Source organism: Cnephaeus nilssonii, assembly GCF_951640355.1.
Source record: "Cnephaeus nilssonii genome assembly, chromosome: 4".
NCBI classification, from domain to species: Eukaryota; Metazoa; Chordata; class Mammalia; order Chiroptera; family Vespertilionidae; genus Cnephaeus; species Cnephaeus nilssonii.
The window spans coordinates 58931206-58957842 of NC_137075.1; the positions used below are offsets into that span (position 1 = coordinate 58931206).

At 39.8% G+C, this 26637-nt stretch overlaps 1 protein-coding gene across 1 annotated transcript in view; it reads right to left on the reverse strand.

Moving 5' to 3' along the window:
• ADAM10 (ADAM metallopeptidase domain 10) overlaps window positions 1-26637 on the reverse strand; it is a 153276-nt gene that overhangs the window by 19788 nt on the left and 106851 nt on the right. The window contains exons 9-14 of the mRNA XM_079768185.1: window positions 25197-25360; window positions 13690-13873; window positions 6581-6731; window positions 4694-4877; window positions 3322-3430; window positions 1955-2175 (exon numbers count right to left, since the gene is read on the reverse strand). Of these exons, the coding sequence (XP_079624311.1) occupies window positions 1955-2175; window positions 3322-3430; window positions 4694-4877; window positions 6581-6731; window positions 13690-13873; window positions 25197-25360 (1013 nt within the window). The remainder of the gene's footprint in view (window positions 1-1954; window positions 2176-3321; window positions 3431-4693; window positions 4878-6580; window positions 6732-13689; window positions 13874-25196; window positions 25361-26637) is intronic.

Genomic DNA, 26637 nt, shown 5'->3' on the forward strand with positions numbered 1-26637 from the left:
CATAATAGCTTATCTAGAAAACCTAAAATATCTGGCACAACATATACTTTGTGGAACATAACTCTGAGATCACCATTATTAGATTTCTTTTCAGAACATAGTCCTCTATAGTAGTTAAGTATACTAGATCACAACTTATTTTTTTTAAATATGTTTTTATTGATTTTCTAGAGAGAGAGGAAGGGAGAGGGAGAGAGATAGAAACATCAATAATGAGAGAGAAACATGAACCAGCTACCTCCTGCACACCCCATAAAGGGGATTAAGCCTGCAACCCAGGCATGTGCCCTGACCGGGAATTGAACTGGGGAGCCAGGCTCATCTTATTCTTAATAGAGGTAATCTGAAAAAAGAATTGGATCTGAATTGAAAATAGGAAAGTATAAGGCCAAGAAAAGAAAGATACTTGAAGTCACAGAACTAACAAAGGCCAGAAAGATGATCTGAATCTTATGTAATTCCAAAACCTGTCTCATTCCACTTCTCCAAAGTATCACAAGGCACCTTTACTTTACCTGATATTTTCTGAACACCTATTATGCATCAAGTGCAGGAATACAAAAATGAGTAATATATTTATGTTTTAAAGATACCTAAGTTAGCTCTAGATGGTTTGGCTCAGTGGACAAAGCGTCGGCCTGTGGCCTGGAGGGTCCCAGGTTTGATTCCGGTCAAGGGCACATGCCCGTGTTGTGGGCTCTATCCCCAGTAGGAGGCAGGCAGGAAGCAACCAATCAATGACTCTCTCTCATCATTGATGTTTCTGTCTCTCTCTCTCTTTCTCTCTCCCTCTCCCTTCCTCTCTGAAACCAATAAAAATATTTTTTTTAAAAAAGATAACTAAGTTAAAAGAATTGCCCAATTATTTGGTTTAATTTCTAAGTCTCCTAATTCCAACTTCAATGATCCCCCCACCACATAATCATCACATATCTAAAAACCACATATTACTCTTTCTATGTGTAATAAACACCATTTAATGCTGGAGAATTCCAAATTTGTTATTGTAGAATGTTATTATTCTAAGAATACCCAAAATAGGGACAATCCACACAAACAACGTTTTGGTGTGCTTTTGAGGCATATTCAGTCCTGAACACAAACACACAAAAGGTGAGGAATAATTGGAAAAGGGGGGAAAGAGGAAGAGCTGAGTTCTAAGTCAATTTCGAAAGCAAACTCTTTCAGTTTGGGTATAGCACATTATCAAGTACATCACTTGCAAGCTTTCTACTTATATTTTAATATAATCATTTAGAAACATGAATATTTAAGTGACTTAAGATAGTCATTCTCAGAAATCTTCTAAGAAAATTTCAGGTAATTTAACATCTGTACAACTTAGAGAAATGTGGGCTTAAAAATAATACAGTTCAGTGGATTTATGTTGGAATGAACATCCATAATCATTAACAAATCTGCAAAAGGCTCTGTATCTGATCTTACCCTGTTCAACATTCCTATCACGGACAAGATGAAGACCCAGAAATTATATTGAAACACCAGAAAAAAACTTCAGAAAATCACCAATTTCTCTTTCATCTCTCCTGTTCAGCAAAGTAGAACCCGCAGCTGACTATCTGTATTATTGAGACAAGGGAGAAGTATAAAAAGCAAGCAGGGCTTTCCAAAACAACTAGAGGGAAAACTCCCATGAAAATGCCCTAAGCATATGGACCAAAGCAGGAAGTAACCCATCAGGACACGAACTAGGGAGCAGAGTAAAACAGAATGACTCCCATCACCTATGAACAATACACATGCAGAGATTCTGATCACTTGAGAAGAAATTAATACCCAGGAATATTTGAAATTTAAAAATCATTCTTGAGATAAAGTAATTCCAGTATAAACAGAAAAGTGATTTTCTCATAACATTGGTGACCTCTGACCAAGTAAAATTATGATCAAAACATTTTAAGATAAGGATTCTTTATAAATAAAAACAACTTACCACAATCCATTCAGCAATGTTTTCATAGAGCTCTGGACTAAAAATTGCTTTTTTAAGCCTAGCTAAAGGACCATCAGCATCTACTAATCTGCACCGCATGAAAACATCACAGTAGCCTCTAAAATCATTGCAAGGGGATCCAGGTTGCAGGGTGATGGTTCGACCCATGAAATGCTTGCTCCATTGCACAGACCCAGTACTGGCACAAGTTGATAGGTCCACTGGAAAAGAAGTACCAAATATAAATTGAAGATCAGATTTTCTAGGGGGCTAGTTGGGGAGAAAGGGAGGAGGAAGAAACTGCATAAAATCATTACCATGACATGTTACAAAGACTTTCATTAGTGAGGCTAGATAACACTACTGGCAATTCACCTTAAATGTTACAATATAAGTAAACAACCAGCAACTCTTTACTTAGTGCCTACAATAGCTTTAAAATCTTCTAACAGTGTTTACATTAATTACTAGAGGCCTGGTGCACAAAATTCGTGCATGGGGGGGCAGGGGGAGAAGCCCCTCAGCCCAGCCTGCACTCTCTCCAATCCAGGACCCCTCGAGGGATGTTCTGGATGGCTGGCTCCTAATCACTCACCTGCCTGCCTGCCTGGTCACCCGTAACTACCCCTTCCTGCAGGCCTAGTCGCCCCTAACTGTGCCCCCCTGCCAGCCTGGTCACCCCCAACACCCTCCTGCCGGCCTGGTCACCCCTCACGCTGCCCCCTCCCCCCGCGACCACCAGCTTGGTCGCCCCACGCAGTCTGCTGTTCAGTCGTTTGGTCGTTCCTCACTAACCCCGCTGCCAGCCTGGTCGCCCCACGCAGCCTGCTGATTGGTCATTTGGTCATCCCTCAGGCCGGCCCTGGGTGGCTGGGCAGCTGACATCTGAGGCTTGCCTGCACCTTGGGCCAGCCCTGGACGGCTGGGGGGTTGAGGGGACTGGGGGACTCTGCAGGCAGGCGTGCAGAGCGGTAACACAAATGAGGCAAACAACTTATAGGGAACATCTTGTGGCTATGGGCACCACCATGTTGCAGGCGTGGCAGTCAATTAGCATATTCCCTCTTATTGACTGTGGGTGCCACCATCTTTGTGAGGGTGTGAGGGTCAATTAGCATATTCCCTCTGTATTAGATAGGATTGCCATAAAGCTGGCAGGTTTTTGCCTAGTTTACCGTTTTGAAAACACTATAGGGACCTAATACTAAAACACAATGCTATGCTACATCTAAAGTTATTCTTAAGAGGATCAGGTTAGCTGAAATTATCTGTGCAAAGTATATGTCAGAGTTTAACACTTAAAATAGAAGAGAAAATAAGATTTTCAAAGCAAATTTTATACTCTTCTAGTATTTCAAAAGCCTTACTCTTCTTCATACAGCAGACATGGCATAATTCCTTATCATCTTTGCTATCAGAACTGGCACAGGTACACTCCTCCAAGCCGTATTTCTCACAGATAGAGCCTGCACATTGCTGAAAGGAAAATAGAAAATCAATTATTTAATCACTAAATAGTCAAGCCTATTGTGCACAGTAATAGGCAGATATAAACCTCCAATGGTAAAATAATTAAGTAGAAATATAAGCTGGGGAAAAAAGCATAAATTAGTATCAGAAACAGATAATATAAACAAATTTGAAAAAGAATAAGTGCAAATAAGGTAAGAAATCTTTTAAAGAAATAGCAACTTAAAATATCAAGATCTTTATAAAGCAAAAATAGCAAGAGAGAATAGATGAACATCAATTTTATGTTAGTTATTATGGCTCCTTTATAAGAAGAGAAAAATTAAATTTTCCTCATGTAGAAGGAAGTAACCATTTAGTCAAGAAAGCTTCAAAGGCTTTATATCCTTTTATTTAGGCTATTAAAAAGATATTAATTTATAAAACTTAAAAGTAGCACAAAGTCACATGACTAGTTGTATAACTATTTTTCTCTAGAGCAGTGGTCGGCAAACTCATTAGTCAACAGAGCCAAATATCAACAGTACAACGATTGTGCCCTAACTGGTTTGGCTCAGTGGATAGAGCATCGGCCTGCGGACTCAAGGGTCCCAGGTTTGATTCCAGTCAAGGACATGTACCTTGGCCCCTTGAGTGTGGCTCTTCCACAAAATACCACGGCCTGGGGAGTCTATTTTGAAGAAGTGGCATTAGAAGAGGTTTAAGTTTAAAAAATTTGGCTCTCAAAAGAAATTTCAATCGTCGTACTGGGTATGTGGGCACATACCCAGTAGGGAGTGTGCAGGAGGCAGCTGATCGATGTTTCTCTCTCATCAATGTTTCTAACTCTCTATCCCTCTCCCTTCCTCTCTGTAAAAAATCAATAAAATATATTTTTAAAAAAACAGTATGATTGAAATTTCTTTTGAGAGCCAAATTTTTTAAACTTAAACTTCTTCTAACGCCACTTCTTCAAAATACACTCCCCAGGCCGTGGTATTTTGTGGAAGAGCCACACTCAAGGGGCCAAAGAGCCGCATGTGGCTCGCGAGCCACAGTTTGCTGACCACGGCTCTAGAGAATACCAAACACACACAGTGGAAAGGTAAAAGGCAACTCAGTAACTAATAGGATGCCATCAACCATATAATACATTTTGACTTTGTGGGGAAATAGATACTGAAACAGGAACTGAGATTAATTTAACTACGCAGCTTTAAGTGTCAACAACTATTCTGATAAAGCAGGTTTTATAAAACTAAATTAAAAATATATACATCAAATGCTTACCCCATTAATGCATACTTGTGTATGCCTATTACAGTCTGTAAAGTTTGGTTTAGGGTCAGATGCTGGGCAGAGAGCTGTAATGCCATTACATATTCCTTCTTTTGCACAGTCTGAATCATCCCGACACTTTTCAGTTTTTGTCTTGAATGTACACTGTGCTGTACAACAGGGACCTTGGCTTGGACTAGAAGAAACATTAAATGATTAAAGAAAATTGCTAGGATATTTCTTATATATATAGATATGGTCCTAATTTTTTAAATATAAATCTTATCTTTTAAATGTTATGTTATTGATATACAACTTCAAATATTGAAATAAGAGACTACTAAATTTCAATGTTCTAATAAGTATAGAAAAGTGATTGTCTCATTTTTATAAGCAAGCATTCTTATTCTATTTGTCATTAGTGAAAGGCTATAATAAAAAATGGATTTAGTATTAGGCAAGTTATCCGTGTTCTTCATAATTACATCATACATTAGTCAATTTATCAATTTCCTCACATTTATATGCTAAAATCAAAGTAGGAAAAACAAACCAGTATTGCATAAACAATATTCTATTGCTTATGTCAATTACTAGCAAAGTAATTTGACAAGTGAAACAATTATATGATACTAAGTTATTAGAGTGTATGAAATCCACCAGCTGATATGGCTCAGTGGTTGAGCATCGACCCATGAACCAGGAGGTCAGGATTTGATTCCCATTCAGGGCACATGCCCAGGTTGCAGACTTGATTCCCAGTAGAGGGCGTGCAGGGGATAGCCAATCAATGATTCTCTCTCATCATTGATGTTTCTATCTCTCTCTCCTTTTCCCTTCCTCTCTGAAATCAATAAAATATATTTTTTAAAAAGATTATATGGAATCCATATTACTTAAATATTTAAAATTAAGATTCTATAAAAATGGATGATAATATTTTTAAAGTTAAAAACTAAATAAAATGTATTTTATTGAGCATCTTCTGCATGTCCTTTTTTTAACACCCACCACACAAATTACAATTACATGTAGTTCAATCTGCCAACAACAGTGCACTAACCAATGCTACGGAGTAGAAAAAATATATATACTAAAGGCCCGATGCATGAAGATTAGTGCAAGAATGGGCCTTCCTTCCCCTGGCTGCAGGCACCACCTTCGCTCTGGCCAGAAATTCCTTTTCGCTTTGGCCCGGAGGCTTGCCTGGGGTGGTGCGGAACGCCTCTGTCGTCACTATGGTGACAACGCAAGCATCCCGCCCCACCCCCCGCCGCTTGGAGCCTGTGTATGCAAATTAACCCGCCATCTTTGTTGGGTTAATTTGCATACTCACTCCTGATTGGCTGGTGGGCATCACAAAGGTATGGTCAATTAACATGTTACTCTTTTATTAGTGTAGATATACTAGAGGCCTGGTGCATGAAAATTTGTACACTGGAGTGTGGGGAGGTTCCCTCAGCCTGGCCTGCCCCCCTCTCACAGTCCAGGAGCCCTCAGGGGATGTCCTACTTAGGCCCAGGGAGCGGGCCTAAGCCGCAGTCTGGCCTCCCTCTGCGGGAGGCAATCAGGCCGATCAGGGGAAGGTACCACCCCAATTACCCTGCTACTGCTGCCACTGCTGGCCACCACGGCTGCTGGCCCTCCTCAGCCCTTGCAGCCATTGTGGCTTTGTCCAAAGGACATCCAGAAGACGTCTGGTCTATCTGGTCTAATTAGCATATTACCCTTTTATTAGTATAGATTGTGGGGGGGAAAAACACATGAATAAAGCCAAACAACAACAAATAAAGATTAAGTTTCAAAACCATATGCATCTCTTAATTTGTTTTAAATTTTCCATAACTGCCTTCAGGTGACGTTATAGGAACATAAACATGACTGGAATTAGCAAGGCACCTGCACTGTTTTCCAGGTTTTAGCTTGCATTTTCTCCCTTCTGGCTGGTTTGCATCATAGCAGCACTCATCTTTACACTGGTCACTATAGCCACAATCACATTCTTCACCTTGCTCTACCATTCCATTTCCACAAATAGGTTGGCCAGATTCTGAGGAAAATAAACAAGACAAAGTAAACATTGTATGCACACATTAATTTGATTTAAAATTCACAAACTCTTTAGAGATAGGAAAACTTTGACAAGAAAGGTAGAAGAACCTAGAAATGTGGAAATTAAGAGACCTATTACTAACAGTGGTTCAGTCATTAACTAGCAATATGGTCTGGGCAATTTGCTTCCCCTTTTTTGGGCCTCAGTTTCTTCATCTGTATAGTGAGGGGATTTGGCCTGACAGTCTCTTCTTAGGTCCCTTCTAGAAGTGGTAACATCCTATTTAGGCCTTATCACTGAGCAATGACAGCACTATTTATATTACACAGATACAAATTAAGTTAGTGTTTTATCAACCAGAAACAAATTAAACTTTTTTTGTTAGACAGAAAATTTCAAACCTACATAGAAGCAGTAATAGAATAGGTACAATAAACTCCTACATACCAATCACTCAGCTTTAACAACTATTAATAAACAACTCCACCAGCATACTCATTTGTTCTTGTAAATAAGGGGTGGGGAACCTTTTTCACAGGCCATACAAAATTATCAACTTAAAAATTAGCCTGCTATATTTGGCCAATTCACCCCTAATGCCTTGGCAGGGTCAGACCAAATGATTTTGCAGGCCTTATATGGCCCTGGAGTGAGACATTCCCTACCCCTATTGTAAATTCTCCAGGATGAATCTAAGATAAAAGTTTTTTCTTTTAAAAATCTAACTATAATACCATTATCATACCTGACAAAATTAACCATATGCTTAATAGCATCTAATTGCCAATCCATGTATAGTTTTACTCAACTATCTCTTTACAACTGGTTTATATGAACCAAGTTCTACAAAAGGCTCCCCCACACCCTCTCCTGATGAATGCTTTTGGTTGACATGTGTCTTTAGTTCTTTTAATATATAGCAGATTTGCTCCTTTTTTTTACATGCTTTATTCGTTAAAGAAATTGGTCATTTTGTTCTGTGGAATTTCCCACATTTTATTTGGCTGGTTGTATCTTCCTATGTAATAAAAGGCTAATATGCAAATCAACCAAACAGCTGAACAACCAGTTGCTATGATGCACACTGACCACCAGGGGGCAGACACTCAACACAGGAACTGCCCCCTGGTGGTCAGTGTGCTCCCACGGGGGGAGTGCCGCTCAGTCAGAAGCCAGGCTCACGGCTGGTGAGTGCAGTGGCAGTGGTTGGAGCCTCTCCCGTCTCAGCGGCAGTGCTAAGGATGTCTGATTGCCGGCTTATAGTGGGCCTAAGCCGTCAGTCAGACATCCCCCGAGGGCTCCCAGACTGCAAGAGGCCACAGGCCAGGCTGAGGACACCCCCACCCCTGAGTGCATGGATTTCATGCACTGGGCCTCTAGTATTCTATAAGTAATTATTTTTAAATTTACTTTAGTTTTGCTTCTCAGCTAGACCAAGTTCCTTAAAGGAAGAACCATGTATTATTTATATCTTTTGTATTTCCACAGAGCCTATTAGTATTAGGTCAAATATCTTGGCTCATTAAGGTAATACTGCCTAGCCTAAGCATAGTGAATAAATTTTTTGGAAAAAATTTTAGGATCTCTTTTCAAGTTATTTGATTTTGTCAGTGAGGTTAAAATTAGAACAAGAATGCTACTCTTTGTAAGATCATAAAATTACAGAACATCAGCACCTGCAGGGAAATGATAAGAATCAAATGTCACTTTACTGAAAAGAAAACCAACTTCCAGAGTTTGTGATTTGCAGGAATCCATATACCCCAGTATGGGCAAAAGACTAAACTTAGGTCTAGATCTAAAATCTGGTGCTCTTTTCTTTCTACACCAAATCAATGTGGAAAACAGTGGTATACAGGCTTCAAATGGAGAAATGAGTAAGTAGAAGGGAACACATCTAAAATGCAGGAACTCAACATGAGAAATATCTAGAAATCTAGGTTTATATTCATAAAGTTCATTCCTATCTTTAACCACATTGAATATTAAAGGGAATCTTAGCAATAATTAAATTTCTATCCCTCTTTCATTTTATATCATCCCTTTGTTTTATAAAAGTAGATACATGCGCATATATATATATATATATGCTAAGTAAACAATAATGATTTTTCTAAAGCCTAGTAATAATCAGTTATAATTCATGTGACATATAATTAAGAAAGGAAAAATGATAAAGTTAGAAAGCCTATGATACATTCACTACATTAATTTACAACTCACATAGAAATATTACTTCAATCAGCTACTTGCTAACAGCTTAAACACAGAAAAGGTGCTATTTAAGTGCAAAAATTATAATAGGTACGTATTTCATTATAAGAAACAAATTTCCTTCCCTTAACACCTGCAAAGCAATATGCTCATTTTTAAAACTCAAATCCAACCAGAAAGTTTACTGTGAAAACCCAGTTGAAAAATCAAGAATGTATGCAGCACTTCCATGTTAAAAGTTTTAGAAAAGCTAAATTGGTAATAATAAAAAAAATGACAACATCAGTGTAATTTTAATCTACACTTTTAAAAGAAAAAGAAGGCTTTAAAAGAGAAAACCATTCAATAAAAGTAAATATTGATCATTTGGAACTTACCAAATTTAATTTTTGGTCTGGGAAAAAAGATAACATGACGAGCTATAGACTGGGAGAAAATACTCGCAAATCACTATCTGATAAATGACAACTATCTAGACTGTATAAAGAACTCTCAAAACTCAACAAAAAAATAATACAATTAGAAATGGCCAAGAAATATGGACATTTCACCAAATATTCACATGAAAAGATGTCCAACATCATTCATTAGTCATCAGAAAAACAAAATTTAAAACCACAATGAGGTATCACTATATATCTATCTGAATGGATAAAATAAAACTACTAAAAATACCAAAAGCTAGAAAGGATGCAAAGAAATTAGATCACTTATATACTGCTGGTGGGAATGTAAAATAGTAAAACCACTTCCCTAGCCAGGTAGGTAACTAGTTAGAACATCGTCCCAATAACCCAAGGTTGCAGGTTCAATACGCAGTGAGGGCACATACAAGAATCAACCAACGAATGCATAAATAAATCCTATCTAATAAAAGAGTAATATGCAAATAGACCATCACTCCAAGACACAAGATGGCTGCCCCCATGTGGACACAAGATGGATGCCACAAGATGGACTGCAGGGGAGGGCAGTTGGGGGTGAACAGGGGAGGGCAGTTGGGGGAGACCAGGCCAGCAAGAGAGGGCAGTTGGGGGGACCCAGGCCTGCAGGGGAGGGCAGTTGGGGGGGACCAGGTCTGCAGGGGAGGGCAGTTGTGGGCGATCAGGCAAACAGGGAGGGCAGTTAGGGGTGACCGGGCCGGCAGAGGAGGGCAGTTCGGGGAGACCACATCAGCAGGGGAGGACAGTTGGGTGGGGACCAGGCCTGCACGGGAGGGCAGTTAGGGGTGACCAGGCCAGCAGGGGGGACAGTTAGGGGCAATCAGGCCAGCCAGGGAGCAGTTAGACGTCGATCAGGCTGGTAGGGGAGTAGTTAGGGGGTGATCAGGCTGGCAGGCAGAAGTAGTTAGGGGTAATCAGGCAGAGGCAGGTGAGCAGTTGGGAGCCAGCAGTCCTGGATTGTGAGAGGGATGTCCAACTGCCCGTTTAAGCCCGATCCTGGCCTAAACAGGCGGTCAGACATCCCTCAAGGGGTCCCATATTGGAGAGTGTGCAGGCTGGGCTGAGGGACACCCCCCCGCCCCATGCACAAATTTCATGCACCAGGCCTCTACTGTAATAATAAAGCAACCCCCCCCCTCTCTCTCTCTTCCCCTCTTTCCTCTCTCTCTAAAAATCAATCAATAACATTTTTTAAAGAATAAAATAGTAAAACCACTCTAGAAAACAGTTTGACTGTTTCACATAAATAAAAACAAATAATTACTATATGACCCATCAATTAGATTAGAAATAAAAATTGATGTTGACATAAAAAACCTGTATATGAATGTTTCTAGCCATTTTATTCATAATCGCCAAGAACTGAAAATAGCCCAGATGTCCTTTAACAAGTTAAACAAACTGTGCTACAAACATTCCACAGAACACTATTCAGAAATAAAAAGGAACACACTATTCATACAGGCAACAATTTGGATGAATCTCTGAGAATTATACTGAATGAAAAAACCAATCCCAAAAGTTTACATGTGTTATATGATTCCAATTATGTAACAGTAGAGGCCCAGTGCACAAATTCGTGCATGGGTGGGTCCCTTGGCCTGGCTGGCAATCAGGGCCAATTGGGGCAGGCTGGCCGGGAGGAGGTACCATGGCAAGTTGGCCATGGGAGCACACTGATCACCAGTGGGCAGCTCCTGCGTTGAACATCTGCTCCCTGGTGGTCAGTGTGTGTCATAGTGACCAGTCGACCGGTCGTTCAGTCACTTAGGCTTTTATATATACTAGAGGCCCGGTGAGGGTCCCTCAGCCTGGCCTGCGCCCTCTCGCAACCCGGGACCCTCGGGGGACATCAGACTGCCGGGTTCGGCACAACCCCCGACACCCCTGAGGGATGTAGTAGTACACAAAGTGGCAGGCAGCTGGGCGCCACGCAGCTCCCGCTCATTCCGGCCCTGCTGCGCCTGCCGCAGCCGCCGCCACTCAGTAGTGTGCTGCCGCGAAGGCAGGAGAGGCTCATGACACTGCAGCTGTGCTCACCAGCTGTAAGCCCAGTGTCTGGCGGCCGTCAGTCAGCTGAGCGGCGCTTCCACTGTGGGAGCACACTGACCAACAGGGGACAGCTCCTACGTTGAGCATCTGCCCCCTGGTGGTCAGTGTGTGTCATAGCGACCAGTTGACCAGTCATTCAGTCATTCGGTTGCTTAGACTTTTATATATATAGATAGATTTCTGAAGTGACAAAATTTTAGAAATGGGGAACAGCTTACTGGGGAAGTGAGGAGACAGCAGGAGGAAGGTGAGTGTGACTATAAAAGGGAACACTGGGGGTTCCTTGTGGTGACAGGCTGTTCTGTACCTTGACTGTGGTGGTGGATACATATAATTACCTACTCATGTTATAAAACTGTATAGAACCAAACACACACTCACACACAGAAATGAGAACAAGAAAAACTAGGGAAATCTGAATAATCTGTGGATTGCATCAATGTCAATATCCTGGTCGTGATTCTCTACTATTCAGTTTTGCAAGCTGTTACCATTGGGTGAAGGGTACATGGAATCTGCTATTTCTTATAACTGAATATGAATCTAAACTATAAAATTAAGGTTGAAAACAGAAGGCCACAATGTTTATATCTCAATTTTATTTTAAATCCAGCTAAAAAATCAAAAGGCCCTGTTTATATGGAAATCTTCCTCAATTCTTTCTCCTTTGCTGTCATATTTAAACCCATCTCTGTGAACTCTTTATATGCAAGATGAGCAGCCTCAATTTTGCCCTCAAGTAATTTATAATTCTGTGAAATAGGACAAGAATCCCCCCAAAAAACATAATGCAAGGTAGATTATTTAGAATATTAAATGCCATAGAGAGGCATAATAGATAAATGGGTAAATGTGTCATATCCATATAATGGAATATTATTCAGCCACAAAAAAGTATGCAAATCTGCACTGGCCAGTGTGCTCAATGGTTAGAATTTCAGCCTGTGGACCGAAGGGTCATGGGTTTGATTCCCAGTCAAGAGCATGTACCTGGTTTACAGGTTAGAGGCACATGCAGGAGGCAATCATCAATGTGTCTCTCTTACGTCGATTTCTCTCTTTTTCTCCCTCCCTCTTACCCTTCTACCTTCCCTCCCTTCCCTCTCCCTCCCTTCTACTCTCTAAAAATTAATGGGAAAAAATATCCTAGGGTGAGAATTTTTAAAAAATATTTTTAAGGCTTAGAATTTTTTTAAATATGGCAATCGGATACATGCTGCAACTTGGATGAATTCTGAAAATATTATGCAAAGTGTCTGATACATTCTACAACTTGGATGAACACTGAAAATACTATGCTAAGTGAAATAAGCCAGAATTACACAAATACAAATACTGTATGATTCCACTTATATGAAGTATCTGGAATAGGCAATACATAGAGGCAGAAAATATATGAGAGGTGACCAGGGGCTAAGGAGAGAGCGGAACAGGAGTTATTGTTTAATGGTTGCAGGATTTCTATTTGGAGTGATGAAAAGGTTTGGAAATGGATAATGGTGATGATTGCACAACACTGTGAATATACTTAATGCCATTGAGTTGTACACTTAAAATTAGTTTAAATACATATTTTGTGTTATATTTTGATACAATAAGAAAAAAAGGCATTTCATAGCAGCTTAATTAATATTAGCCCAAACCTGAAAAGCCCAGGTGTTAATCAGTAGGAGAGTGGATGAGCAAACTGTGATACTATGCAACACTACTCAGCAATAACAATAAAATAGTAATGATAAATCTCGAAATATTATGCTGAATGAGAGCAAAAGTATACAAACTATATGATTCCATTTATATGAAGTAAATCAAGCAAAATAAATCAGAATAGCGGTTACTTCTGTGTGTGTGCTGGGAGCAGCGATTGATTGGGAAGGGAAATAAAAGAACTTTCTGGGGGGATAGAAATGCTCTGTATCTTGAGAGGTTACACAGGTAAATGCACTTGTCAGAGCTCATCAAAGTATGAACTAAGGATCTGTGCACTTAGCTTATGTAAGAAATAAAAGAATCACAAACAATACTGAACTCTAATGATATGTATGCTGAACTGTTTAGGGGTGAAGTATTCTTTAAATTGCAACAAAAATTATGGACTAGGGATGGGTAGATTGATAAATGTGATAAGCAAATACAGCAAAGTGTTAATAATCATAAAATATAGGTGATAGGTACATAGGTGTTCACCATATAATTATTTCAAGTATGAAAATATTGATAATAAAATGTTTGGAAAATATACATACCAACAAAACAGTTGTTTCTCTTCTTCTCAAGAACTTGGCTTATATTTCTAATGCTACAGAGTGAGAATTTATTGTTGTTAAGTTTGTCCCCAGATGTTGCTCTTGCATACATGATGTAATTGCCATTTTCTTTTTGTCCCAAATTCTTAGATTCTCCTGGAGTGCACTCTGTTCCAGAATCATGCTGTCAAACAGAATACACAGTTACATAAACAGGGAAGTAAAATAAGGTTTTCAGGTCATCTGATTAAATGTAAGTTTTTCATCAGAAGAACAATGAAAGCCTGTAGACTCTCCTTTAGAAAAGATCTTACAATTGTTTTAGACTGTGAGATAGAAAACAATCTGCTCTTTTAAGGCTGCTGTGTTAGAAGGGAAGGAAAAATCAGTGAATCTCTAACCACAACTTATAGCTTTGTAAGTAGGTAGCAGAATAGAGGACAAATTTATAAAAGTCTATTAAAAATTAGTTCACCTACTTTTAAAACTAGTAGGAGGAATATAAACTATTTAAGAACTACTAAATATTCATTAAAATACATATTATGGCCAGTTCAGAGAAGACAGAAGTGGGGAAAAACAGGAAACAAAAGAGAATGGTATGGGGTTAAGTACATACAGTATAAGCATCTAAGAGAGTTGAGGATTTACTATTATATAAGAAAGGTAAGTAAATGCTGAGTAGACACAGAAACACAATGATCTATTTTTAAATAAAAATTAAGAAAAGCCAATAGGTAAAACCAAAACACTGCTTTGTGGAATAAAACAGGAGACATACTTGTCTATGTACAGAAATAGTTTATGGTGTTGGTAACTATTCCTGAAGTATCAGATACATACAGTAAAGCACCAAACCACAGCTCCATGAACTTTCTCAAAGTAAATACACTTACATGGCCAGCACTAAGATTGGGAAAGAGAACACAACCAGATCACAGCAGGTCTCCCCAGCTTCTGGGGGACATGCATTTAAAAACAAAACAGCCCACCAGCTGGCTCAGAGGTTGAGCATCGACCTATGAACCAGGAGGTCATGCTTCGGATTCCCAGTCAGAGCACATGCCCAGGCTCGATTCCCAGGGTGGGGCATGCAGGAGGCAACTAATTAATGATTTTCTCTCATCATTTATGTTTCTCTCTCTCTCTCTCTCTCTCTCCCCCCTCCCCCCCCCCATCTCTGAAATCAATAAAAATGTATTTTAAAAACAAAACAACCTCACCATTGCCGGAAACCAATTACTGTTTCACTAATAGAGAGATGTGGACAGGAAGCCAGGAAGGCTGTCAACAACATTAATTGCTCTAACCACTCACCCTTTAGTTGAGACATTGTTAGCTGAAGCAGCCTCCACCTCTGTTTGTCCTATGTAAATTTCTGTTATTTCCTGCCTAAGCGCTATGGGTGTTTTCCCCATAGCCTCAATAAAAGGGATAGCAGGGCCAGAGCAGTGAGTAGTTCTCCCACTAGAGTTGGACTACCGCCTGGCCCCCCATATCGCCAAATTACATTTCTTCAAGTCTCTTTTCATTTGTGTGCAGCCCTTCTCCAGAACTCAAACCCTGAACCGGAACCCTGAACCACGTGGGATGTGGAAAGGGGATCCCACATCTGGCGCCCAACGTGGGGCTTCTGGAGGAGAAGATATTTTTCGCCTAAGAGCGAAGAAAGGAAAAAATTACACCGAGAAAAGGTGTGGAAAATTCACCAGAAAAAGGTGAGGGAAGTTCACCGCACGCAAAAGCACACAGCCAGCTGCAGAGTCGTGAACTGTAAGTAGGGTGGGAACGTCTTTTTCAGCCAGGCTAATGGGGAAGAATTAGGTTATAAATATAAAGTAAACTTTATTATAGACTTTTGGTTTGCATGCTTAAAGAATGTGTTTTTTTTGTTCAAATTAAAATCTTAGTTTGTATTTGGAATTTAAAATCTGTAATAAGAAATGAAACTCCACTGCTGAAGCTGCCTCTGGTGCGGAGAAATTCAAAGGTGGCAGGAGAGGGCAAGGCTATCCACTCTCCTGCAATGAGATTACTTAAGGCCTTGTTTAAAAATTATAAAAGAACTCGCAGAGAAATTCAAATCTTGGCCAAATTGGGTGCTAGTTATTACTTTGGAAAGCGAAAAAGAAAGAAAAAATTTAACCTTTTGCACTTGGATGTCGAGTGTGACTTGACATGGTTAGCATTAGAATAAAGGAATCGAGAAAAAAGCAAGCGAGTGCAAAGGGTTAAGATCTGTCTATCTTTTAAGCATGAGAAGAAATTCGGCCAGATCTGTTGCTTCCCCTAAAGCAAGCAGGATGTGGGGAAAGGGAGACACATGGAGATCCAATATGGAAGCCCACTCTCCCAGTATGCTAAGGAATGTGGTAATTCGCATTTGAATGGCTATAAACTTCCTCCAAACTCATTTAGCAGCAAAATTTTTTTTGGAAGTTTGCTTAATTATATAAATAATAAAGTTAAAGGTTTAGATATTTTGAAATGACAAAATGCTAAATATTTGACTGGCCAGCTCTAAAAGTTTAAATTTGATATATTAAGATAATTATAAAAAATATTATAATCTTTAAATCATATATGGGTTTGATGGTTTTTTACCATGTTAAAATGTCAAGGTCTTAACAAAGATGATTCTTGGAAAGCTCCAAGGGCCCGGAGTAATACAAGAAATTTATTCTCTCTTCTTAAAAGAAATCTTTTTAAATTTAACAGAATATACTTGAAATTGAATGGAAAGCCTTATCAAATAAAAATTAATAAATATACTTTAAATGTTATGAAGGTTTTGGCCTCTTTAAGAAGGGCAAAACAAAGTAACTAAATATTTCTTCCAGTTTGAAATTGAATTGCCATGACTTAGAGCAAAGAATATCCTTACATGATATTATTCTACAATGTCATTATAATTTTTAATATTTTATAACAGCATAATGTACATTTATCCCAAACAAACTTACAAACTAATTCTTTGAATGTTTGGCAGAAATTTAAAAAAAAAAAAAAAAAGGACATGAAAGGATTTAATCCCTTCCACTGTGTGGAAGGCGCCCTGGGAAGGCACTTGAGCATTCTATATTGGCCCTTCTTGCTCTTTTTGCCAAGAGGGACCCTCTTCTCACAATCCAATTGCCCACAGCTGTTGCCTGAGCTCTCTGCTCCTGCTGAGATTGAAGCCTCGTGGTGGCTGATACCATGGATCTGTTGCTCGCACAATGGCGTGAGCGGGGCCCTCCCTGGAGAAGAAACCTGGGTTCCCCAAGATATGTGATCAATGCCAAGGCCCCGCCAGTAGGCGAGGGGATCCCAAGGCAGGTACTGGGAGTGGAGGCCACGGGGGCATAGGCTACCAAGGAGACAAAACTGAACCTCACATCACCCTGCTTGGCCCCGGAGGATGGCTGGTTAGCCAGAGACGGGTAAGAATCCTCAAGGAAGGAACAACCTAAGACAGGCAACAAACAGAGACTTGTGCAGCTCAGACCGGGACCCAGGTGACCAACAGACACTTGTCCAGCTCAGATCGGGACCCAGGCAACAGAGACTTGGCTGACAGCAGCTGCCCTATATCTAAATCCAGCCTAACACCAGGAATGCTCAGAATCTTCTCAAGGATGCAAATAATCCTTTGCATTAATATTTACAGGGTAAACTAAGAGTTAGAGTATTAAATTTGACAGTAAAATAGTAGTCAAGTTTTCAGATTAATTTAAATTGGCTAATTGAAATAAGTGAATATTCAAGAAAATTTAATTATACTGGACAAAAAGCTGTTTCTAAAGTATTAACTAAAATTTCTATTGGTAGTTCATCTCATGGTAAAATTGCTTAACATGCAATGAACCCAAAAGCAGTCATATTTTTGTGCAAAAAATTAAAATTTAAAGTGATCAAGACTGCATTATAAAAATTTTCCAAAATCCTCCTAATAATTAAATAAAAAAGGGGGGATAGTGGAAAAATATTATGTAAGGAAAAATATCCAGAAAATTTTTTTTCTTTTTTTTTTTTAAATATATTTTATTGATTTTTCACAGAGAGAAAGGGAGAGGGATAGAGAGCCAGAAACATCGATGAGAGAGATACATCGACCAGCTGCCTCCTGCACACACCCCACCGGGGACGCGCCCGCAACCAATGTACATGCCCTTGACCGGAATCGAACCTGGGACCTCTCAGTCCGCAGACCGACGCTCCATCCACTGAGCCAAACCAGCTTCGGCCAGAAAATTTTTTTCTTTGAAAATTAATTTTCATTTGTAATGCTAACAGCAGGACACCCATGAAAAACACACATGGTATCAAAATAAGCCAAAGGAAAATCATTTGAGCAAAAAATAAAAAATATCCCAAGTCAAATTTATAGAAAGGATTGCTTTATTAACTTTTGGTCGAGAATATGTTTGTATATTTTCAGAAAACAACTCCAAAACCATGTGGATTCCTGCAACAGAGAGGAATTGACAGGAATGCTCCAGCCATGAAGACAAGAGGAAAAACAATCCAGAGATGGAAGACGCTGACGACGCCTTGCCATGCTAGCAGTCAGCAGCTGTGCGTCGCTGCAGGTTGCCCAGGACCAAACCAGAGGTCGGACCTGCATTGCCACCATTTGTCCACCATCCAGATACCATTGCTGACATGTAATCAAAAAAATGTTGGACATTGAAACTGGGACTCAAAAACTGTTGGCCCAGAAAGAAACTTACTGCAGACTGATTTCATTTGACTCTCAGCATAGCCATTGTTGCTTGTCTCATTTTTTGTTCTTATATGTTTATTTCTAGTCTGCAGATGTAAGATTTTTTAGGGAAAGAAAATGGGGGAGATGCCGGAAACCAATTACTGTTTCACTAATAGAGCGATGTGGACAGGAAGCCAGGAAGGCTGTCAACAACATTAATTGCTCTAACCACTCACCCTTTAGTTGAGACATTGTTAGCTGAAGCAGCCTCCACCTCTGTTTGTCCTATGTAAATTTCTGTTATTTCCTGCCTAAGCGCTATGGGTGTTTTCCCCATAGCCTCAATAAAAGGGATAGCAGGGCCAGAGCAGTGAGTAGTTCTCCCACTAGAGTTGGACTACCGCCTGGCCCCCCATATCGCCAAATTACATTTCTTCAAGTCTCTTTTCATTTGTGTGCGGCCCTTCTCCAGAACTCAAACCCTGAACCGGAACCCTGAACCACGCGGGATGTGGAAAGAGGATCCCACACACCATGCTCCACAAACAATTCAGAACTTGTCAGAAAGGATGAAAACAATGGATCCTAGAGTAATTTCCATTTACAATTAAATTGTTTTGAATGCCAGACAACCCTACCCTCCAGAAAGAAAAGAACTGCCCATAGGCATTCTGTTTCTTCCCAGAATCCATCTAAGTCACTTTCATTTTTTACTCCCTAATCTGAAGCAACTATTAAAGCAACTACTTTCACCTTTATTCTTCCTGATACCTCTTGCCTTTCTCCTGAACCTAGGTTCAGCATTTAACAACTCTTTACTATTCACCAATATTTTCTTGCTTTATGTTTTCATTCTATAGACTTCAATTTGGTTTTTCGTAACATATGGCACCAGAATTATTCTCAGCATTAGAATTTTAGAAAGAGAAAGACAAAAAAATACCAATACTATTTAACTCTTGATGTAATCACAGAATATATTATCATCTTTCAATTGAATAACTATAGGCATTGTGTTCAATATCATATAAGAAAAAACTGAAATAAAATATGACAATATAAAGATGAGTTAAGCACTGTCCACAGCCCTCAAAGGACTTACATTCTATTTTAAAGGGCTAGCAAATTTTGATATCTCTGCATAGTCTGCTCCCTGCCCCATAAATTCATTATAGGTATCACTAATTATTATTTTATTAGTCCAGAGGAAACTGTAATGGATCATAGCCAACGAATTATAAACAAGTATGCCAGCTATTTGTCATCCTCATAATAGGGAATAAACAAGCACACAAATAAGCAAAACAGAAAATAAAAGCTACCTTGACTATACCCCCAAAAAAGTGCGGTGAGAGATCAAATAAAGAGAATACAGTTTCACAAAGAAACTATAATCTTAGTTTGACAAGAAAACAGAAAAGCTTATTCCTGACTATGAAAACAACATATATTCCTTTAGAAATTTAAAAAAATAAAAAATGGATAAAGAAAAATTCAATCATAATCCACCAACCACAATAACTATTATTAACATTTTGGTCTATTTCCTACATGACTTGTATCTAGTAATGTCATATTTTAATACAAAATTTGGGCTATACTCTGTGTTTAGCTATATAAATGGTTTCTTTCAGTTTAACAGTATCAGGCAAGCATTTAAACGCTTTATTTTTAAATGATGGCAGAGCATTCCATGATACTTTCTAGAGTGGAGGCACTTAGCATTAAAATTGTTTGCTATAATAAATAAAATAGCCATGGATACCTTTTCTTTCTATTGTTGAAATGTACACAAATCTTTGATAGATTCTGCATTTATTACTTTCACTTGGATTCCGAGAGGTAGATATTCAGTAAAAAGGTCAAACATTTTAAGGGTCTTGATACACACTGCCAAACTGCCTGTCAAAAAGGCCATACTAATTTACATTATATAATAGCATGAATCAAGATTTCAACAGGCAGACATGGGAAGAAATTGGCTTCTTGACAGAAGGAAAGTTTTAAAGACCTATAAATTACTTAATTTGACAAGAGAGGGGAGAAAACATTGTAAGTATACTTTGACCCAAATTATGAAAATCCCTAAATCAGTGCTGGGCAACCTTTTGAGCTTGGTGTGTCAAACTTCGCCAAAAAACTGAGCATAAGTCGGGTAGTGTGTCACTTTGAGGAAAAAACATTATTTCGCAAATGTTTCATCCTCAGGAGCAGCAAATGTTTCATCCTCGGCATGCGGCCGCGTGTCATCAGAAATGGCTACGCGTGTCAGTGCTGACACGCGTGTCATAGGTTCGCCATCACTGCCCTAAATGCTAAGATAAGGAAATTGTATCAATAGGTACTAGAAGTAAGCTATTAACAGAAGTAACAGGATCAGAATGATCAGAACTATACCTAGACAAAGATTAATCTAGTAATAGTGGACACATATTAGAATTTTCATGTTGAGACAGAATTTGTGTCATTTATGATTACAACTTCCCACACAAAGCTTATAAAGTGGTTAATAATAGGTGTGCAATAAATATTTGGGACAGGATAATAAATGTAAAGGACTAGTGGCCCGGTGCACGAAATCTGTGCACTCAGGGCAGGGAAGGGGAGTCCACCAGCCTGGCCTGTGCCCTGTCACAGTGCGGGAGTCCCGCGATCCATTGCCCCAAAGAGGTAGGCCCCATCCACCCACCGAGGGCTCCTCGATGGATTGCCCCAAAGAGGTAGGCCGGAGCCGGGGGAGGCCTGCGGACCCCAGACCAAGCCACAGTAGAAGCCTGCGGACCCCCGGGCGGGCCTGCGATGGAGGGGCCTCTCCACACGCCTACAGATCCCGCCGGGCCTGCGGTGGAGAGGCCTCTCCGCATGCCTGCGGACCCCCCGCACAGGCATGCAGAGATGCCTCTCTGCCGGGCCCCGCCCCCATCCACGACGCTGTAAGTCCCCACCCACAGTTCATGCAGCCTGCTGATCGGTCGTTACTGTGAGAGTGTCCCAACCACTTTGCACATTATACTATTACTAGAGGCCCAGTGCATGATTAAATCATGCACATCTAGGGTCCCCTACACGCTTTCGCTTTCGATCACGGGGGAGCTGGGTGCCTGTCTGCTGGTGCACCAGGCCTTTCAGAAGCCTCTGGCGCGGGGGATGCTTCTGAAAGGCCTGGTGCTGGAGCAGACAGGCACCCAGCTCCCCCGCTTTTGATGGTCCCCGGCGGGAAGTGAGCTCGCTGCCCCAGAGGCCCCTTCTGTGCCGCAGCACAGCCATGGCGCAGATGCTGAGCTCGCGCTGCCGCTGGAGACGCAAGCTCAGCGTCCCGCCGGCCCAATCGGCCACCCCGGCCACCCCGAGTCCCGCCCGCCCCGCGCCTCCTGGCCAATCATAGGCATAGTGAAGGTACGGTCAATTTGCATATTTGTCTATTATTAGGTAGGATTAGTATAGACTAGAGGCCCGATGCACGAAATTCATGCACGGGGGTGGGGGTAGGGGAGGTGTCCCTCAGCCCAGCCTGCACCCTCTCCAATCTGGGACCCCTTGAGGGCAGTCGGACATCCCTCTCACAATCCAGGACTGCTGGCTTCCAACTGCTCGTCTGCCTGCCTTCCTGATTGCTCCTAACCACTTCTGTCTGCCAGCGTGACCACCCCCTAACCACTCGCCTGCCAGCCTGATTGATGCCTAACTGCTCCCCTGCCAGACTGTTTGCCCCTAACCTCCCTCCCCTGCAGGCCTGGTCAACCCTAACTGCCCTTCCCTGCAGGCCCGATCACCCCCAACTTCCCTCTTCTGCCAGCCTGCTCACCCCTAACTGCCCTCCCCTGCAGGCTTGATCGCCCCAACTGCCCTCCCTTGCAGGCTTGGTCCCTCCCAACTGCCCTTCCCTGCTGGCCATCTTGTGGCGGCCATCTTGTGTCCACATGGGGGCAGGATCTTTGACCACATAGGGGCAACCATCTTGTGTGTTGGAGTGACAGTCAATTTGCATATTACTCTTTTATTAGATAGGATAGAGGTCTGGTGCGTGGGTGGGGGCCAGCTGGTTTTCCCTGAAGGGTGTCCCAGATCAGGGTAGGGGTTTCCTTGGGGCGTGGGGCAGCCTGGGCGAGGGGCCTGTGGTGGTTTGCAGGCCGGCCACGCCCCCCAGCGACCCAAGCTGAGGCCCTGGTATCTGGGATTTATTTATCTTCTATAATTGAAACTTTGTAGCCTTTAGTGGAGGCCTGGGCCCACCAGGGTGTGCAGAAAGCTTGGCTTCCTCCATTGCTGGTGGCAACTCAAGCCTCCTGCTCTCTCCAGCTCCGTGGCTGCTGCCATTTTTTGTTGGGATTTATTTATCTTCTATAATTGAAACTTTGTAGTCTTGAGTGGAGGCCTGGGCCCGCCAGGGTGTGTGGAAATCTTGGCTTTCTCCATTGCCGGGGAAACCCAAGCCTCCTGCTCACTCCGTGGCCGAAGACATCTTGGTTGGGTTAATTTGCATACTCGCTCCTGATTGGCTGGTGGGGCATGGCTTGTGGGTATAGCAGAGTGATGTTTAATTTGCATATGACTCTTTTATTAGATAGGATAGAACCACTCAGAGAGAAAGTAACATTGGCATAGTATATAGATTTACAACAGGAGAGATAAGGCAGATTTCAGGTAAAGAAAAGAAGGAAGAAAGGCTCAAGGAGTTTATGGTTCTAGCTGATCTAACTATTAAAATGCTTAATAAATATTTACTAAGTATCTACTGTATATATGAATGGTAACATGAACAATACACACAAAGGAATGGGGTGTGTTTAAGAATGGTAGAGCCATTAAAGCTAGTCTGATGTTGAGATAGGGTATGTGGCAAAAGGATAAGGATACAAAATGGCCAACTGTTCTCCCAAGAATCTCCACCCCTTTCCCAGAAAAATCCTGAATATTCTTTCCCCTTATTGAATGCCCTACCCCTCGATTAAATGAGCTCCAATAAAAGGAGCAAATCCCACTAGGGAGTGGCTGCTCTACTGTGGAGTAGCCACTCTGTCTCACTATTTCACTTATAAACTCTTTTTCACTTTAAAGTCTATGCTGACTTGAAACTGAGTTCTTTCCTGCTCCAAGCCAAGAACCCCACAGTGGTCACAGATCATCAGATCCCCAGGGCCCTGAAATGCCCAAATCAGTATGACAGGAAAAGATGGCAAGAGAGACAAAATGTGTCAACCAACTTATCCATTAAGCAATAAGTAATATAACATTCATATACTAAAAACACCTCTCCAGCAACTGGTAGGGGATGGATTAGACAGGAAGTGAAAAGAGAATAGATTCAATTCCCTACTCTAAGTGTGGTCCACAGACCAGCAGCAACAGCAGCATCAGGGGTTTCTTAGAAATGTGCAAATTTGTGCCCCACCAAAGATTCATTGAACTGCAATCTGTATTTTAAGATCCTCGGTAATTTATATGCTTTGAGAGGATCTAGACTAAAGGATAGAAGAGTAGTTAGAAAGGTGCTACAATTCCCTTAGTGAGGGTTGGAATCAAAGGAGCAGGGAGAGAAGAGAGGACATTTGATTGTCCTGGAAAATACAAATTAACTGTGAACAACAGTTCTCTGCTCATCTCTAAAAATTTCAATTACTCCTTTTAGACAGATCACCAAAGCAGTCAAAAGGTAGGGAGATTTAAATACATTTTAAATACTTTTCCCAAGAGTATTGATAATAATCTATCAATTTCAGATTGGGACTTAGAAAAGACTTGCAACTTAGTGAGATGCCACTTACATTTTACAAACTGAAGAAAATTAGAGAAGCACATTTGAGGATTCAAAACTACTGTATATATTTTCCTAAACTCATAAAAATTTCCATTTTTACAAGTGTTAAGGTACAAGTAAAATAAATTTACATAATTTTCAAGTGAAAATTTCCCAAACTTATTAAAATCCTAACAAAATCACAAAGAACATATTTCAGTACTTTGCATTTCTGTATTAATCTTTAGGTTACTTAAAAATCAATATAATGAATTGGATATTAAATGATACCAAAGAATTATTAATTTTGTCAGCTATCAATCACACTGTGGTTATGTAAAAAAAAGGTCTATTTTTTTAGGAATGTATACTAAAATATATAAGAATGAATGAATTTGCTTCAAATACCTCACAAAGAAAAAGAAAGAAATACAGAAAGGAAATGTAGCAAAATCCTGATAATTGTTGAATCTGAATCAGGGGCTGAATATGAATGCAAGCCACAACCGTTTTTAATATAGCCTAAGCTAAAAATGGTCCTCCCATGTATAAAGGATTATAAAAACAACAAAGAAAAATATACAACCAAAATGTTACCCCCAAAGCCTAGATTACTCACTAGCTAGCCCTATGCAAAAAAAGTTTGCTTATCAATCATATTCCACAGTAGAGAAAGACAAATCTAGTAAGCCCCAGTAATACTTTAACAGAAACCAAGCAAAACACCTAATCTACAATTTCCTAACATTCAAAATGTTCTTTAAATAATAAAAATTATTCTCATTCAATGAATATTTGAATAAATCATGTACCAGGCACTGTTCTAGGGCCAGGATACATAGAAGTGAATGCAAAAGACAAAATCCCTTACCTTCATAGAATTCTGGCATTGTTAGGTTGACTTTTCTTACTTTAATCACAAATATTCTATTTTCCTTCCCTTCCATATGGTCAAGTACATGACTGTTCTGACATAAAAGCATTCATACATATATACTTCCATTGTAAACAATCACTGACATAAACGGTAGGTTAATAACTTTTATTATTTTATTTAAAATGTAGTAATTATGCAATACTTACTGGAGATCCAAAGTTATGTCCAACTTCATGAGCAAAAGTAATGTGAGAGACTTTGGGGGGTACATGAGACCCATAGTTCTGAACAGTAATAATTCCAGTGTTTAAGGACTTCTTCTTACCATCTGAATAGAGCTTACTTTTTTCACATATTCCTCCAGAGCTTCCTAATTCAGAGCAAAAGATGGCTAAATTAATATCTATTTCACCCCAAAATAACTTTCTAATATGTGCTATATTAAATTAAGACATTTTATACTTTGAGTCCAAAATACAACTGGTACCCACATATATCAAATACTCAAAAGTTTCTTTGGTCCAAGATTAGGAAGTCATTTCAAATAAAAGCTTTAATGAAGAAACTCCCAGGATTGAGTACAAAGCCCTTATAAATATTCCTCTTCATAACCAAAAGGTGCCCAGATTTTTGCTCCCAAAAATTTAACAAAACAAATTTCTGTTAAATTTGAATATATCAGTATTTACACTGAATCAAATACCTTTTATCTTTTACAAAGAAAACTTTAAGTGCACGAAAGTTTAATAAAATATTCTTAAGTAGATTCTAAGAAACTCGCTTCTACAAATAAAAGCAGTGATGCACAGGAATATGTACGTGATTCACTATCCTGAGCGACAACATACATTTTTTTTTTTTTTAAAAGAACTAGGGTTGCCAAGGTATAGTGGTGTGGAGAAGTAGGGAGAGGTTGGTAAAAGGTATAAACTTTCAGTTTTAAGATAAGGTTTCATAATGTATACAAATAGCAAATCAGCACAATGTATACTTCAAATACCTTACAATTTTGTTAATTATACTTCAATAAAGCTAAAAAAAAAAGAATTATGGGAAATGGGTAAAAAAAAGCACAACAAAAGGAGGAGGGAAGGTAGGGAGGTGTATGAAGGAAGGGAGGGAGGGAGGGCAAAAGTAGCAAAATGTTAACTATCAGATATTCACTGTAGTACTCTTGCAACCTTTTGGCATGTTTACAATATTTTCAAAATAAATTCAAAAAATTAAATTATGATTTCCAATGTATCTTGAGAATACTTCCAAATTTTAAAAGGAAACCCATGCTTTTACTTATTAAGTCATTTTATAGTTCATTAGTAGTTCCTGAACTTCAGAGTTTAATTCCAAAATGAAAGTGCTTTCACATCTAAATGCAGTTAACGTAAGAAATTAGAAAAAGAACATGAAATTCAGAAACTGGCCAATCCATGTCTTTATTTACACTGTACTGAGAAAACCATAGTTCTCCTAACTACTGAAGATTTTTAGTGAGAAGTTCTTTATATTCATATTTAAAATGTTTCTCTATTTGAATTTTTGTTAAAATACAATCAAATGGATTATTCTGATAACTGGTCAAATTACTTCAAATTAGCTGTGTATGCAAAGTTAAAACCAAGTCATTAAATCATTTTTAAAAACCTAATA